The 17,397-nt window shown below is 42.4% G+C and overlaps 1 protein-coding gene across 3 annotated transcripts in view; it reads left to right on the top strand.

Moving 5' to 3' along the window:
- HECW2 (HECT, C2 and WW domain containing E3 ubiquitin protein ligase 2) overlaps positions 1-17,397 on the top strand; it is a 455,376-nt gene that overhangs the window by 354,256 nt on the left and 83,723 nt on the right. For all 3 annotated transcript variants that reach the window (XM_088451025.1, XM_088451024.1, XM_088451026.1), the window contains 3 exons: positions 7,217-7,332; positions 9,217-9,341; positions 16,545-16,730. In XM_088451025.1, coding sequence (XP_088307151.1) covers positions 7,217-7,332; positions 9,217-9,341; positions 16,545-16,730 — 427 coding nt within the window. The remainder of the gene's footprint in view (positions 1-7,216; positions 7,333-9,216; positions 9,342-16,544; positions 16,731-17,397) is intronic.

The raw sequence follows: 17,397 nt of genomic DNA, 5'->3' as shown, positions 1-17,397 counted from the left end.
ACTTTAGGAGGCAAGAAAATATCAGACCCTTTCTCCATAGCAGATGCCTTTGCTGAGTACTATACCACCCTGTACAATTTACAGGCTGACTCTGAGGTTTACCAACCAACGAAGGTTGATATAGCAGATTTCCTGGGGAAACTTAACCTCCCTACGCTTGATCCTGACCCGCTTATCATACTTGAGCAACCATGGTCTAGTGAGGAAATTGAGTCTGTTATTAAATCCCTTCCTTTGGAGAAGGCCCATGGTCCAGATGGATACACCAATTAATTTTACAAAAATTTCATAAATACCTTATCCCCACTTCTAGCTCAATTGTTTAATGAGGCCTCCAGGGTAGGATCTTTCCCAAAAGAAATGCTTGAAGCAAGGATTGTAGCATTTCCTAAACCTGGGAAAAATCAGACCTTACTACCAAATTATCGCCCAATTGCACTCCTTAATACAGATGTCAAAATCTACACTAAATTAATTGCAAATCGGATAAACCCTTTACTTCCTATGCTTATCCATCGGGACCAGGTTGGATTTGTTCAAGGTCGTCAGTCTTCTGGCAATACGAGACGAGTGATTGACATAGTGGATGCCTTCTCCAAAATAGATCAGCCCCTTTTGTTATTAGCATTAGATGCCGAGAAGGCATTTGATAGGTTGCACTGGGGGTACCTTCATGCTGTCCTTCGTAAATTTGGCTTCAAGGGCTTAGCACTTTCATCAATAGCGGCATTATATTCCAACCCTTCAGCTAGAATTTTTATTAACAGTATTTTATCATCAGTATTTCCAATTACTAATGGCACGCGGCAGGGATGTCCGCTCTCCCCACTAATGTTCGCATTAGCGATTGAACCCCTTGCCGAAACCATACCATCGCACCAATTTATTCAAGGACCAGTTTTATTTAATCAGACATATAAAATCAGTTTGTTCGCGGATGATGTCCTTCTGACCCTCATAAACCCTACTACCTCCCTACCTTACTTACAGTCAATACTAGACTCTTTCTCTAGAGCATCTTATTATAAATTAAACGGTTCTAAAACCGAAGCTTTGCCTGTCAATTTCTCTTCGACTATGATACAATCCCTAAAATCAGAATACTCGTATTCCTGGCAAGAGAATAGTATCAAGTATCTTGGTATTAACTCCCACTACTGATAATTTAATATCGGCCAATTATTTACCCTTGTTGCGAAGCGTAACATCATTAACAACGGACTGGATGATGCAAAACATATCCTGGCTAGGCCGCATATCGGCCATAAAAATGGTGATTCTACCGAAAATTCTATATTTATTTCGGACAATTCCTGTATTAGTCCCAAAAACAACCCTTAATAAGTTTCACGCAGTATTTATTACGTATATATGGTAGGGCAAGAAACCTAGATTAGCTAGGAAGACTTTGTCTTATCCAAAATCGGAAGGGGGTTTATCTTACCCAGACTTACGATGTTACCAACTAGCTACAATGATCTCCCAACTTAACGCTTGGTTTACTCAAAGTAATCCAAAATCGTGGGCTTTATTGGAGCGTGATATGGTTTCCCCATTCCCCCTTACAGACTGTTTATGGCTCCCCTCATCGGTATCGGTGGGGGTTTTGGGACAGTAAGTGTCAGTTTCCAACTCCCGTAAAGCATGGCTTGAACTAACCACGATAACATCGGACATTGTTCTTCCCTCTGCTAACTTTTCCCTTGAGGGATTGGCTACCTTAATTCCAAACTTATCTTTTGACACGTGGAAGGCCCGAGGAATCTTAACTTTAGAGGATGTAACTGCCCCTGATTCTTTGTTATCATATACCCAACTACAAACATTATTTTCTCTCCCCTCCAGAGATTTTTTCAAGTATCTACAATTAAGACATTGGCTCGGTAGTAGTATTCCCTCTCCATACATAGTACAGAGACCACCCAAATTTATCATTGATCGATTATGTGGGATTGGAGGCAGAGGAGAAATTTCCTGGTGGTATTTATATTTAACTAATCCTCACAAATTCACCAAATTTAAATCCCTACTGAAATGGGAAGTAGATCTTTCATGTATAATCCCTGAGGAAGATTGGCATATCATTTTTCGAACTTGTTTTAATCTCTCTAAGTGTATTACCCACATCGAAAAGTTCTATAAACTGCTTCATCGTACATATCTCACCCCGGTGCTAATGCATACCTTTTGGCCCTCACAGTCCAACCTGTGTTGGCGTGATTGTGGAAATGTGGGCTCTCTGATCCATATATTTTGGTCATGCCCTTGCATCAAAGTGTTATGGTCATCGGTGTTTGACCTAATCTTTAAAATACTTAATGTCTCTATCCCACCTAGTCCATCAATAGCTCTATTCCATCTATATCATGGTGGCTTGACCAACAACGATCGCTATATTATGGGTCATGTCTTCGTGGCCACTAAACTGTTGTTGGCACGACAGTGGCGTACACCTTATATTCCCAGCCTAGATGCTATCGAGAAGGAGGTGCAATCACATTGCGAGTTCGAGACAGTGGGAATACTGTACTCCTCCTCTGCCTCCAACCCTCCTATTAGATGGCTTAAATGGTCTGAATATTGGGAGTCAAAGATGAGGGTCTAGCTTTGTGTTCCTTCTGTATTCTTGTGATCCCTCAACGCAATGTTATGTATTTTCTAGATACTTTATTGTACAATATATCACTGTGTGAGCATTTTGTATTGTATTGATATATTTTAAATATGTCTTGATAACGTGTACCTATGTTCGTGGGTTTTTTTTTCTCTCTCTCCTTGTACCTCTTCTTTAATATTCTCTGTATCCTATTGTTTTTCAAAGAATTCAATAAAAATTTATTGTTGAATAGCCTGAACGTCTAGAAACCATCTGGGAGGTATCTTAATGGGTAGGGTCTGGGAAGATCTTGGGAAGGGAGTTCATTTTAAGAATACCCAATCTCCTGTCAGGTCCCTAGTGAGAACAACACCCAGGTACTTCAGTTGAGAAGTATGCAAGGTGAAAGGGAAAACAGTTTTAAGGCCGGTACATTTAAGGAGACGCCGTATGTTCAGGGCAACCGTCTTGGAGTAGTTGACCTAAAAATTCTAAAGGTCATAAAATACCTTGAACTCATCTAATAAATTTGGTAAAATATAAGAATTTATATTCTTTAACCTGTTGCACATATCTCGATATATCAGGGTTCAACCTTATTGACCGTTCCAGAGCCTCCATGCAGAGGATACGAATCAGGGAATTCCTATCTAGTACTATTATTAATAACAAATCAAATGAACTAGAGAGGGAGCCATTGATTCTAATTCTAGCAGAGTGGGAACAGTAAAGGGGAATTATGCGTTGGAAGCAGATCTTCACGTTCTAGGACAAAACCTACTTGGTCACTATGTATAAGAGTAGGAAGGAGAAGTTTCAATCTGTTTGCAAGGAGTTTCGCAAATATTTTGAAGCCAACATTAAAGAGAGAGATTGGTTGATATCGGGGACACAGGGAGGGGTCCTTGCCATATTTGGGAATGACTGTAATGTGGGCCGCAAAAAGTACTGGTGAGAGAATGGGCTCTGGCCAGAGTCTTCAGAAGTAAGGGAGTTATTTTATTGTTAAAAGCCTTATAGTAGTTGATGGTAAAGCTATCTAGGTCAGGGCTTTATTTGATAGCTTCCTCTTATTCAGGCATAGTAAAAGCCTTCTCTAAGTCTTCACTGGCAAGGTCACTAAGCCTAGGGAACCCTAGCACTGATGGCTTGTTGCTTCTCCAAAACATCTGGGTAGACCACATGAGTGGGTAAATTATAAAGTGAAGAATAGTAAGTGCAAAACGCAGCTGCAATCTTACAGGTGTCATGGTGAGCTAGACCCTTCTCATCCTTAATAGAGCAGTTAAACGAAAGAGCTTTTTAAACCAACAGAGCTCTGGCCAGCATCTTTCCCGGCTTATTATCCCAACAGTAGTACCGACTACGGCACTTCCGAAAAGACTGTTTGACTTTATCCAATAGGAGTTTATTTGACAATGTGCGGGCCTCAAATAACTCCACATAGACAGCAAAGAATGGGAAGCTTTTTAGGTACTCTTCAGGGCCTGTATTTTCTGCAATAATCCCTCTATCTGTCCCACCCGTTGCTTCTTTATGTATAAACCTAGCTGAATGCATTTCCCTAGTATGACGCATTTACAGATGTGCCACATACATCTAGCCTCCTTGCGCATTAAACAGTCCTTGTCGCGCCGTGCCATGGCATGACTCGATAGCGCCGATTCTTTTGCGACCTTTTCTTTCAAATGTGTCTTATTTGCACAGTGATGTGAATAGTATGCACAAGCAGCTTCTGCTGATTAAAATGATATGTGGCATGTCTGTATTCTGTGTGCTACAGCGGTTATATCTGCAAGCGAAAAGCTACGTTACAGTCTCACAGCCGCTGCTACTGTAACGTAGCATTTCGCATGCAGATACACCCACTGTCGCACACAGAATATAGGCATGCTGCTGCTGCATATCATTTTAATCAGCAGAAGCTGTGTGTGTGCCCTATTCACTTTTTCTTTCTTTCTTACTCTCCCTTTTATTTACAACCGTTCGTTTCATCACTCTGCTTCCATAATGGTCACAACTTCTCTCTTGTCTTCCCTAGAATGGTATCCCTCACAGCCAGCACACCCCATCCCACATAACCTGGTTCTATGGACCACTGCTTCATTGTAGTACCACACACCCACATCTGACAATCACTGCACACAGGGATATGAAATTTCATATAACCCTTTATACAGTTCTTACTATATGCATTTATCCTCGGCACCCCTCTCTTTTGCGGGTGAACAAGAGGTACCAGCAGGCCCTTAATGCCCCGGATGCTGGTACTAGTGGTATGCAGGGGAGCCTTGCTGGGACTTCTAGTTCTACAGAAAGAGACAATATTATTCTATTTTTTACACATACTTGCACACAATCAACCGGAGACCCATCGGCCACGAGTGCCGGGGATAGCCCCGGGCTATCAGCCCCAGGCCTGGGGTTCCCTGGAGAGGGTGAGCTCCTTTATTGGGGGGGTCCCCAACTCTCCAGAGATCACAGGCCTGGGCTGACTAGCAGTCAGGTGTAATGCTTTGGCCGAGGGACCCAGTAAAGGGGTTCTTCGTCTGTGACATTATACCCCTGCTAGAAAACGTCTGGTGCTGGTTATGGAAAATACAGGAGATCCCTACTCATTTGGTCACCAGTATTTCCACAACCAGGACAGGCTCTATGCATTTTTTTCCCCTGTATTTTAAGAACCAGGACAGGCTCACAAGAGCCCGATGCTGGTTATGCTTGTGGGGGGGTGATGCACGTTGTTTATTTATTTTTTGTGACTGTTTACTTTTTTAAACACACAGAAACATGCTCGGATCTCACGGATCTGTGCATCTTTGTAACTCGGACCTGCTTAGGATAGACTCGCTAGCCTGAAGCAGGTCTTTTCTCTCAAGTTTTCAGTCAGTAATAGTGTGCGAGTTAAACACTCACACTCTGCCCGACTTGTATGCTCACAATGGCAAACCATCTGGATGTGTGTTTTGCCATTGCGAGTTCCAGGGGTGTGAAAAACATGTGAGGCCTATACTCACACATTTTACAAACACTGACCCTATTACATTTACCCCATCCTTTTTATTGTGGTAATTACACAGGGCCCATTTCCTCATTCGTACATGGAAGGATGGTGTAGAAGTGAAAGATGGAATTTCTCATTGAATGTGTTTTACTTTGTTTAGATATATTTTTGTAAATCATGAGATGTAATAAGAGTTCCTGCTGTGCTAAGAGGAGTTTGAGGTAGAGAATCAAAAACTGAGTTGATTTGCTTTGTGTTTGTTGATGAGTGATCTCAAATATGTGTGCTTGGATTGTGAGAAATACAAAAGAAAGCAGGATATGGTGTAGTAATGGACAAATTGAGGAAGGGATTAGAGTGTTTTCAGACTTTTTTTTTTTGTGAATGTAAATACACAAAAAATATTTATCTAGCCAAAGTCGGGGAATTGTGTGTTGGAAATCTTCAGGAAAGGAGGGGGGAGGATTATAGTGATTTCTACACTAACTCTCTATGGGGCCCATTTATCAAAGTGTATTTGAGGTAAAATCCCCAAAAACACCCATTTTCATGGGTTTACCTCAAATACTAAGTATCCCCCGTATGTATGAAGGAGGGATCACAGCAGGTATCTCCGATACCTGCTGTGATCCCTCCATTGCCGCTGGCAGCTGCCTCCGTCATAGGTTTCTATGGGGGATGCGATTGTGCCAAATTTACCAATATCCGGAATGCGATGCATTCCAGATATTGGCCCCCGTAGCTAACGCCATCTGAAGATGGCATTAGCCACTGTAGCCTATGGGCTACACCAGGCACTATTAGCCAGCAAAGGATCAGCCGGAACCCTCCCCGGCTATGGCGGATGTGCATATGCAGTCCACGGGGCTGGGCATGCGCACCACCCCCTGCACTGGCAGACAGCTCTCCGGAGACATCGTAAGGACGGGCCCCTTTCGGAGCCTGTGTCCCTGCATATCCCAGATGATACATCCGGCCGATAGGACTGCTTTTTGCAATGCTATCGGGGGGCGTTACTGGCATGCCCTGATCGCATTGCAAAAGCGATTCTTCATAAATGGGCCCCTATGAACTCAAATCCCACGATCTATATTGTTAGGATATGTCCTAATCAGAACAATTCAAGTAGTGGTGGTGCTCCCCAAGAGCAATTACTAATGTTGGAGATCTTTGCAAGTCATGGATCAATAATACTTATAGTTTCCTACCTGAATGGTTTATTCAGAGGAAAGTGTACATTTCAGAGTCTGGAGAATTTGATCAATAGGGTGCAAGCTTTTTGCATATAACAAAGTTGAGGGAACAGTGTTTCCTGATAATAAAATAAGACAACGCTGTTTAGAAAGTGGGAAAAGAGAAGTAGTACTGTTTGACAATGCAAAATTCTTAGTGAATTCTCACTGGTAACGTCTAGGTCCGTAAAATACATCCATTCAAAATATGCTAAGGTCACATCCATATAGTACAGGAACCAGCGCAAAGTACCCGCAGAAATAGGATTGCAGCATAGTATCTAGATTTATACAGTTTGTCCTCACTATAGTGGTCAGATCTGACTATGTATATGTGATGTGTACCTAATAGGATCTGTCTTTGTATTTGAATAATTACAACAGGTATCAAAGCATACGACGAACAATGACTAATGATCAGCCAGAGGAAGTGGCAAATCCGAATCCAGTTGAGGGAGCTGTGGCCGGAGAGGATGTGGATTATCATCATTCCACTGCAGGTTTGTCAAAGTTTCATTACATAATATTACAAGGTAGGCTTTTGTTTAATCTTGCAATAAGTATTCTTGTCTTAACGGCAGTCAGCAATGCTCTTTACTGACCACATAGAGGAGGGGTATTCAACATTGGGCCTTCCAGCTGCTGTTGAACTACACATCTAAGCATGTCCTGTCAGTGTTTTGTTATTAGGGCATGTGAAAACTGTGGCAGGGCGTGCTGGGACGTGTAGTTCGACAGCAGTCAGAGGGCCACATGTTGAATACCCGTGCTGTAGATACACATGAGATAAATATGATGTGTGACTGATCTGTATCAAACACTGTGAAAAAGTTACTGTATATGAGAAATTGTTGCTTAAATGCTTGATAATAATTACTACACCAAGTGAGATTTATCTTATAGGCTGCACTGCCACCTATGGAAGCCCCTGCACTCTGTGTAACATGTAGTAATGTTTCCTGGGGTTAGTTCCTCTTACAACCATAGGAAAAAGCTGGGGATGGTATGTGCCAGTGGGAGGACCAATTAAAATCCACAATTATCCCCTAAGTCACAATTTAAAAGTGATGAACTACACTGATTTGCTGGTTCTGTGTTACAGAACTGTAAGAGCCCAGTGACTGCTGGCTCTATGCAACAGCCCCTTTGGGCTTCAGATAAGGGCTAGAGAGAGGGCAAGTTATTAAATACTTTATGTAGGTCAGGGCTCAGCAACGCCTGGCACGTGTACCAAACACGGCATGCAAAACTGTTTTAAGTGGCACACCGAAGGTTTGGACAATTTACTAGCAGGACCAATAACAAAATTCCAGACTTAGGCCCTCATACAGAGCCGTACGCTCTGAGCAGAGCGCACGCTCTGAATGAGGGCCGCCCTCCATAATCCACCCACAGCCTATACGAGCGTGCAGTTTGATGGCCGCGATGGTCTTGACCATCGCGACCATCGCCACTGCGAGCCGGAGCCTGCGGTTGAGTTTTTCAACCGCAAGGCCTGGAGTGATTTTGGCTCTATCAGAGCCAAAATCACTCCCACTGACATCACTAGTGATGTCAGTGGGCCGGCTTCTGACGGTAGGCGTTCCCTTGGGAACGCCCCCGTCAGGGAGGCACGCCCACCAAAGGGGGCGTGCTGTCAATCAACATCGACAGCACGCCCCCTTTGATCAGACACAACGAGCGAAGGAAAGTCCTTCGCTCGTCGCGTCTGGCGCATGCGCACGACGGAGCTCCTGCCGTCGTGCGCATGCGCAGTGCACAACATCAACCCACTTGCGAGCAGACAGCCGCTTGCAAGTGGGTCTGAATCAGGCCCTTAGGCCCTAATATGCATAAATAAGATTGTCTCCAGTGCACTAAAAGCAAGAGGTTGCCAACCTCTGATGTATGTAGGTGATAGTGCACCTTTAAAGAATGTGTAACACTTTTGAGGACTTTACATGTTTTTTTCCTGCATTTTATTGCCTTGGAGACAGAATCTAAATACAGTATATATGTATTTCACATCATCATGTATGACTGCATTTAGAATTTACATGTGCTGGATCTAGGAAGAGCAGTAGCCCTGCAATTCAGTCTTCATATCATGCAGCTGCAGCATACATTGCAAAGAAAATGGTTAAGTTCATGGTCAAATATATGCAATGAGCAGATGGTTTACTTTGTGTACTAGAGAAAATCTACAGTGTTATAGCTCCCCCTGCTGGGAATTATTGGCATACCTGGATGGATACACTGCAATAGTTTTAAAGCTTAAGTTTACTACAAATTGTATATCTAATTAAGGCATTAAATTGGCAGGTGACAAAGGGTGTGATACTGTTCCCGTGTGTTACAAATTTTAATGACCTTTTCTGAATTAATAATGTTGGTTTGACTTTCAGATTTCCGCAGAGAGAATGCACTTCCACATTCTACCTCAAGGTCCAGGCTCAGTTTGCTGCTCAACTCTCCACCTGTGAAATTCCTCACTAGCCCAGAGTTCTTCACAGTTTTGCATTCAAACCCTGTGAGTAGAGCAATTATGGTTATTATTTCAAGGACTATAAGGGGTACATTTACTAAGAATCGGGATTGACCTGATTTTCAAAGTGATTCATCTCAGCATAACTCGCCTGAACTCAGGTGATTTTTTTACTTTTTTTTTTACCACATTTACCAACAGGCGATTTGTTGAAAAACAAGTTTGCCGATGGTGATGTAGATCGAGATTCTCGGATGATTTTAAAGCAAGCTCGAGTGAGTTATATCACCCGAGATTGCAGTGATTTCTCTCAGCACCACTCTCCCTAGCAAGCAGCCTGCACATATCAGTGAGATATGTGTAAGCTGCTTGTGTTGTGCCTGTAATAAACGGGATAATTGTAACAAGAAAATGACGTGATGTCCCCCGCCAAAACACTAACCAGCCCCGGACTTGCCAGCCAGTCCTGGTTCTTAACATTACAGGGAAAAAAATGTGTTGGGTTCCACTGTAATTTAAGAACCAGCACCAGGCAGCAGGGACAGAGCTGGTTTTAAATATACGGAGAAAAAAATTGACGTGAGGTACCCCGTATATATTTAAGACCAGCCACAGGAACAGGAACGCCTCCGTTTGTCCATACAACCCCCCCCCCCCCCACCCCGCCTACAAAACGGAGTCAGCTGTCGATAAACATCGACAGCCACCCCATTTGTAGTGAGCCCCGGAACGAGTGAATTTATCACTCGCTCCAGGGCTTGCGCACTGCGAGTGCTGCGCGTGCACAGGCCCTCACCATCGACACGCTCAAGATTGTTCAAGGAAAGACCATGGCTCGCTCCATATTTGACCTGACCACACTCGCCACATGGGATGGCTACGCCTCCTCTGGTGGTCACCACCACTTTGGCAGTGCACACACTTCTGTCAATCAGAGAAGGTTTTGACAATGTATAAAGTCATGGCACAACTGTAGCAAGGTTACTCTTTTAGTATGTACCTTACATGTTTAAGCAAGTACATTTTTATTGTGGCCCATTCAAATAAGTACTATCCCCCAATGTTTTCATTGTTTTTATAGATAGCTGATAATATGTCAGATATGCCACATTTATTGTAACTTGTTAGATCACATATGCATATCGTGACCTAATTGCAGGAGGCATGGCCATGCCCCCTTAGAAAAAATATATGAAAAAATAATTGTAGCGCTGCAAAGTGCTGGAGAGCGAGGCGTTTACAATTATTATCAATGTATTTAATCTAATTTGATCTTTTGGTTATTATTCTACCAATAGCAAAGGGTTAATTGAAAACAAACAAATAAAACACTTCAACCAATAAGAAGAGAGAACCTTTTGTGTTCAATTAAAAAAATCTCCTTTATAAAGACCATCTGGTGTCTAAAGGAAACACCAAGCTCCTGACGTAGGTGCCAAGTGGCACAAAAATGCATTCAGCTAATACAGACACCAGCAGATACTATCAGCATCTCAAAGCAGCTCATTTCATTGTACCACCAGCGGACAAACTGCACGCATCAGCCCAGAGCAAGCAGGTCCTGCAAGATCAGAGACCTGTACATCGTGCCTAGTTTCTATTTGGAGTGAGGATTAGCGGCTACTAAGGGGCATTGTCAGTGGACACCTTACCTCTCTCCACAATCATCCTGCACAGACCGCATTACACATCCAGAACAAGTGTACAGCCATAGGGGTTCAAATCGTGCACGTAGCCCCGGGACAGCGTGAGTGATCATTTCTTCTTATACACGGCAACTTTTCCTTAGCGCTGCCAGAGAAAATCCTCGCTGCTGTGGGAAGGGTAATACAACTTAGCAGGTAATTGAACTGATTACAAGGAACAGTGGGTCTCATTCAGACACGCTCGCGAGCGCAGGACGCTCCCAAGCGGTCGATGGTACCCAAATGTGCATGCGCACAACGGAGGGAGCTTCGTCGTGCGCATGCGCGAGACCCGGATACGACAGCCAAGCTGTCGCTCCGGGTCTCGCACCAAAGGGAGCGTGCTGTCGATGGTGAGTGACAGCACGCTTCCTTTGGTGGGCGTGCCGAGGGCGTGGCTTCCAGACGGAGGCGTTCCCATGGGAACGCCTACCGTCTGGGTCCGGCCCCACTGACATCACTAGTGATGTCAGTGGGAGTGAGTTTGGCTCTGATAGAGCCAAAATCACTCCTGGGCTTGCGGCAGCGAGACCCTACCGCAGGGTCTCGTCGCAAGCCCGATGGTCGCGATGGTCTTGACCATCACGACCATCATCATGGACGCTCGCATAAGCCACAGCTATGCGAGCGTCCAAGAGGCCGCTCCAAGTTTAGGTAGGAGGGCCCTGACTCTGGTCAGAGCGTCCGGCTCTGAATCAGGCCCAGTCTTTCCAGCTTCAAACCTCACTCCCCTGGTTTTTAAGTTTTACCATCAGGTCTCCAACCACTCATGTTTTCATTCCCAATATACAAATTGATGACGGCAAATAAGACTTGAGCTTTAAACTTGGAAACTTTGTATCTTGCATCAATTGGAGATTACAGTCTTTCAACTTTGTTGCAATTCAACATTTATCTAATCATTTGCTATACAGGATTTACACATGTGCGAATTAACTTTTACTAAATATTCTATAGCAGATATTGTTATACATTACATTTTTTATATACTCATGTTATAATACATTTTTTTGAACATATAGTAATTTTGTTGGGTCATAATTTTAGGATTGTGCAGCCCACGTTTTTTTTATTAGTTTATTTGAAAGAGAGCACAATTTTTCTTCTAAGGGCAGCTGTGACTAATTCAGAACCCAGACACAGTTTGCACAGAGAGCGCCATGGTTAGCTTAAACTTTTCTATTTGTTGTGAGCCCCTTAGCCAGGGGCAAATCTGGGGGGGTGATCAGTATGATCCCACCCCCACCCACCCCCCCGAACCCCGCACAGGCAGAGGAGACTGCTGCCTCCCTGGCCCCACTGCAGTCCAGCGCACAGCAGCATGTGCTGGGCAAAGAGGCTACTGACAGATAAGATGGAGGGGTGGGAGGGGGGGCGATGGGGACCCAGGCTCCTAAAACAAGCCCAGTCTTGGGTAATTAGTACCTGCTCCCCCCTCTCTCGGCTCTCCTGCACACACACACACCTCTATGCTAATTTCATTAAGGATGAAAATCATACCACAATGACTGGGGATGCCCCAATGGAATTGCATACACCTTCTGCAGTTACTCACGGTCTCTCACTGCACAGCATCTGACAGACTCCTGAGTGATGGATCATTCCAGCCATTCAACAAAAATAATGGGTACAGACCTCCTGCCAATGACTGGCATTGCCACCAACCAATCATTGTGCTAGCAGCCATCTACTTGGTCTGACAGGAGCCTGTTATTCAAAGTAACTGTGTGGCCTCACACTGCATGGACAATTAATTTTATTTATATATAGTGAATATATAAAGAAGACAATACATATGGATTCTGCGCTTCTACATAAATATGGATTGCAATATGGCAGCGAATGAAAAGGTCAAAAACGCGATCTTAAACAATGTACAATTAATGACAAAATTAAACTAAAAAAATACCAATAAATTACACACATAAAATTACAATGAATATAAACATGTGATATCAGACATCCATACTTAGAAATAAGGACTTGTAGTAGCCTTATCTCCAGCACCTGCTGCAAATGTCACAACTGAATAGCTTTGTGTGGATAATATTGACTGAGACTCATTGAATTGTCTCTGTGTGAAAGTAGACAGTTAGCTATTGGCACCTGGACCTGCAAGAGATCACAGGTCCCAGCGCTCCTGCTGCACGCTACGGCTGCTGCGTGCGCAGTCCTGCGGCCTAGCAATCAAGGTAGCCACTCACTTGTGGCTGGCTATAGATGTATAAATGAGATCCGGATCAAGTAGCCAATATATAAGCCAGTTAGACAACAAGCAGCTGGCACAATGGAAATCCAAAACAGCGTGACAAATACTTCATTCAGCAGGTCAGTCCTTCAGTATGTTAGTATATATGGGTATATTCTCTGACATTTTTCGCCACCACGGAGGCATTTTTAAAAAAAAAAAAGGACGTTAACCATGTAGGAACCTCCACCCTGTTCGGTAATTTGCAGCGAGTACATGTAAATTATTTTGGAAAATCTCATCCTGTAAACTAATACTTAGCATGAATAGATCCCAGAACATGCAATGATCGGAGGTAGTCCTCCTGCATGCAATTTGCAAAAGCTAACTGACTCCCCAGAAGAATCCTTTATGCGTTTGGGCTACTGCTGGGGGTGAATTAGCATGTGGAAGATTGCAGTGGCTGCAAGAACAGTTCAATTTGCCATGCCACCAACTGAAGCAAGAGGTAGTGACCATGTGGAATTCCACCCTTTATATACTTCAGTGAATGGTGGAACAGCAACAAGCCATCCAAACCTACACAACAAGCCATGACATAGGGAGAAAATCTGTTTTATGCAAGCTACTGAAACCATTTGAAGTAGTAACTAATGAATTGAGTTCAGATAGCTTGAGTCAGATGATTAATAAAACTACTAGAAAAGCAGCTAGGGAAACTGAAGGAGGAAATGAAACAAAGAAATTCCGCTGAACTTGTAGTTCAAGTTATTTATTTGCTTAACTAGGACCAGATGGTTGTCAAGATCTTGCAATTGGATCACTACATTTTGGCAACCATCTTAGGTTTAAGTCGTATGTAATGCCTTTCTTTCCAACTGATAAAGATCTTAAGAGTGGCAAAGTGTTCCTTGCCAGCTCAAATGGCTTATGACACGATGACGTCTCCTGCTTCAGTTTCTCATGCAAATGCTGCTGCCAAGAAATATCTGACCTTTTCCAAGAGACCCACTGGGGGTGAGGATGATGCGTCAACTCAACACACCACAGTGAAACACCATTTTGACATCTGGTCAGGCTTAAAATAATTGCCCACAATTAGACACCTCTATCGTAATTCATACTGATACAATAAACATCAAAAGAATGGTGGAGGATTATTTAATGACCATGTACAATTAGCATGTCACACAGTCCTTTTGATTACTGGGAGGGAAAAAAACTGGCTTTGGTGTCCTTAAGCTGTCCACCCTCCAGTGAGTACTCTGAAAGTTATGAGTGATCGGCGTAGGAGGCTATTTCCTCAAAATGTGGAAAAACTCATGTTCATAAAAACGAACTACAAATTCTATGAGGACGACCTTTGCAGCCAAATGAAACAAAGTAAAGAGACAAAGGATTCCAGTGGGGATGGAGCTAATGTTGTGTAATAATGATGTTAACACCGATGAGGGTAAGAAGGATGAGGATGATAATGACATCTTCCCAGTGTACAGATGATTAACAACACTTTTAGCAACCTTAAGCCCATTGGTAGCTTGTTTTGTGAGGGCCCAAAACAACCAAGCACTTCAACTACAAAAGTGGCAGTTCCTGTCATTGAAGTGTTTGATTTGTTAAACTGTGCATGTCCTTTTAAATATAAAACATGTGGGTGGGAGGGCCCAAGAACAATTTAACTGTGCACAACTTTTCATTATGGGCTTTGCCAAGATTGTGTGTGTTTGACAGTCAGCATATACTAGAGTACTTTACTGGTGCATTGCTGTTTTGTAGGTTGCAGGACCATCTTTTTTTGAGGTTTCTGAATAGTTATAGTTTTTTTATCGTTTTTTTGTGTACACATTTAGTTTTATTGTAATAAAGCAACTTGTACACTTTAACAGTTAGAACTGAACATTTTACCTTTCCATGGAAAAAATCAAAAAGTAAAACAGCTGTGTACCATCACACAGGGCCTAATACTTATCAGCTTCCACAAGTGATGGCAGCCAAGAGTCATTGGGGCCCCATTTGCCATACAATGGTACAATTTGTAATTAGTGTAGGAGAATAATGAATTTGAGAAAAAGATTAGATATTGCCACTGTATTTTTACTCAGTTTCCACCTCTTCCTGAAAAAAAAAAAACTGAAGGGGCAATTAGCAGCCCCCAGCTGTTGTAGAACTACACATCCCAGCATACCATGCCACAGTTTTGCTATTTGACCATGCTAAAACTGTTGCAAGGCATGCTGGGATTTGTAGTTCATCAACAGCTGGAGGGCCGTTTTTTGCCCACCCCTGTAATAGAGCATGGTATGAAGTGGATAATGAGTGAGGGAAAGAAGTAAAAACAAAGGCGACCGAGTGGACATAAAAATAAAAAAGAGGGGGGGGGGAACAAAAACAAACACAACAGCATCTTACTCCCAATAATGACAGGATAAAAAAAAGGGGGAGGAGGGTGGAATCCACACAGTGCAATCATGTAATCACCTTCGCCTATAACTATTATAGAAATAATGTAGACAATTAAAATTCCCACCAATTCCACTACAATTTAGTTTTTTCAAAGAGAAAAAACAAACAAAACAGAATAGTGTATTTAAAATTGATACCCTTTCCTTTTATTTATATATATATATATATATATATATATATATATATATATATATACTGTGACAGTGCAAAGACAATTTGGTCTAAAAAATGAATGGACTGATGACAGAACAGTACAGCTGTCTACACCATTCCAAAAGTTTGATGTAAAGGGTCAAATATGACCAATTGCACAGGACTCTCAGAGTTAGGAACTGAATGGTCTAAAGTATTAAAGGTGTAATTTGCAGGTTACATCATAGAAAATTACATTAGCAATAATTTTCAGGTTATTCATTTTAGATTGAACAGTGCTAAAAATAATCCGGATTTATTATCTTCAAACACTACATGTGCCTTATTAGAAGTTGAACTACCACCAGTTTGTACCACTGCTGTCGCTTAGCTTAGTCAGCCAGTTAGCTTGCTGCAGTCTTTGGCCAGTAGTTGTGAAAACAATATTGTGAAGTGGTCAAATTGACTGGAAATAAGTGGAAATTAATGTTATTGAGGTTAATAACACTACAGGAACAAAAACAGGCCCAAAAAACATGATTTTAGCTGTTCTTATTAAAAAAATAAAAACATGTAAAACAAAACACTTGAGGATGGTTCTGCTGAAAAACCAAAACACATTTTTTATATATATCTGCGAATCCGGTGGTACCATAATTGCACCAACAGCCGCACTTACGCCACGTGGAAAAAAAGCTGCTAATAGGATTGAGCCCATTGTGTGACTTATGTTATGTTAGATTACTGGCTGTTCATGTGTATGTTCTTTTGTATTTCCAGAGTGCCTATCGCATGTTTACAAATAACACTTGTTTGAAACATATGATCACCAAAGTTAGAAGAGACACGCACCATTTTGAGCGCTACCAACATAATCGGGATCTTGTAGGATTTTTGAACATTTTTGCCAATAAGCAACTTGAGTTACCAAGAGGATGGGAAATGAAGCATGATCAGCAAAGCAAGGTATTATTAACACATTAAACAAATTAAAATCACCATTTATGTTTATTTGATTTTGGAATTTATAATGTAAAAGTGTGTGGAGACTGTTCTTTACACTGATAATATACCATATTCTATAAAATGCTGCTAGGCTACATCCTATTTATAAAATGTAAGGCCAATAGGGGTCGACTAAAGGTTATAGGCATGCCTGGAAGGGCCACATCTGACCAAATAGTCCTAATAAATTGTGAATACAACACACTTTTTTATATAAAAACAGTCAATCTCGAGGAATAATTTCAGCAACTGAGTGCAGAGATCTGATGAATATATTTTCTCTTTCTTATATTTTCTCTTTCTTACATGGGGGGCACTGGAACCATGGGGTATAGGTGTAGCTGGAGGAGCCTGGCCACCAAACAGTTAAAGTTTGAAGCAGCAGCTCAGACTCCTTCTTCCCTGTAACCCACGCCCTGCCACCAGCAGCCAGTTTTCATTTTGGTGCCTAATGGAGCTGGGCACGTTTTTTCAGCTGCTTCTTCAGCTTGTTAAGTATTCAATTTTGTTACTTTATTTTAGTTTTAATTTCACTTGGGCAGCCGGCGGCGCCAGCTGCAGAGGCAGCACTCACACCAGCTGCTCCATCAGTACCCTGTTCCGGTAGCTGTCGCACTGGTGACTGGGT

The sequence above is a fragment of the Taudactylus pleione genome, unplaced genomic scaffold, assembly GCF_031769625.1.
Source record: "Taudactylus pleione unplaced genomic scaffold, aTauple2 ptg000536l, whole genome shotgun sequence".
Taxonomy (NCBI): domain Eukaryota; kingdom Metazoa; phylum Chordata; class Amphibia; order Anura; family Myobatrachidae; genus Taudactylus; species Taudactylus pleione.
This window is presented reverse-complemented; position numbering and strand designations above follow the sequence as displayed.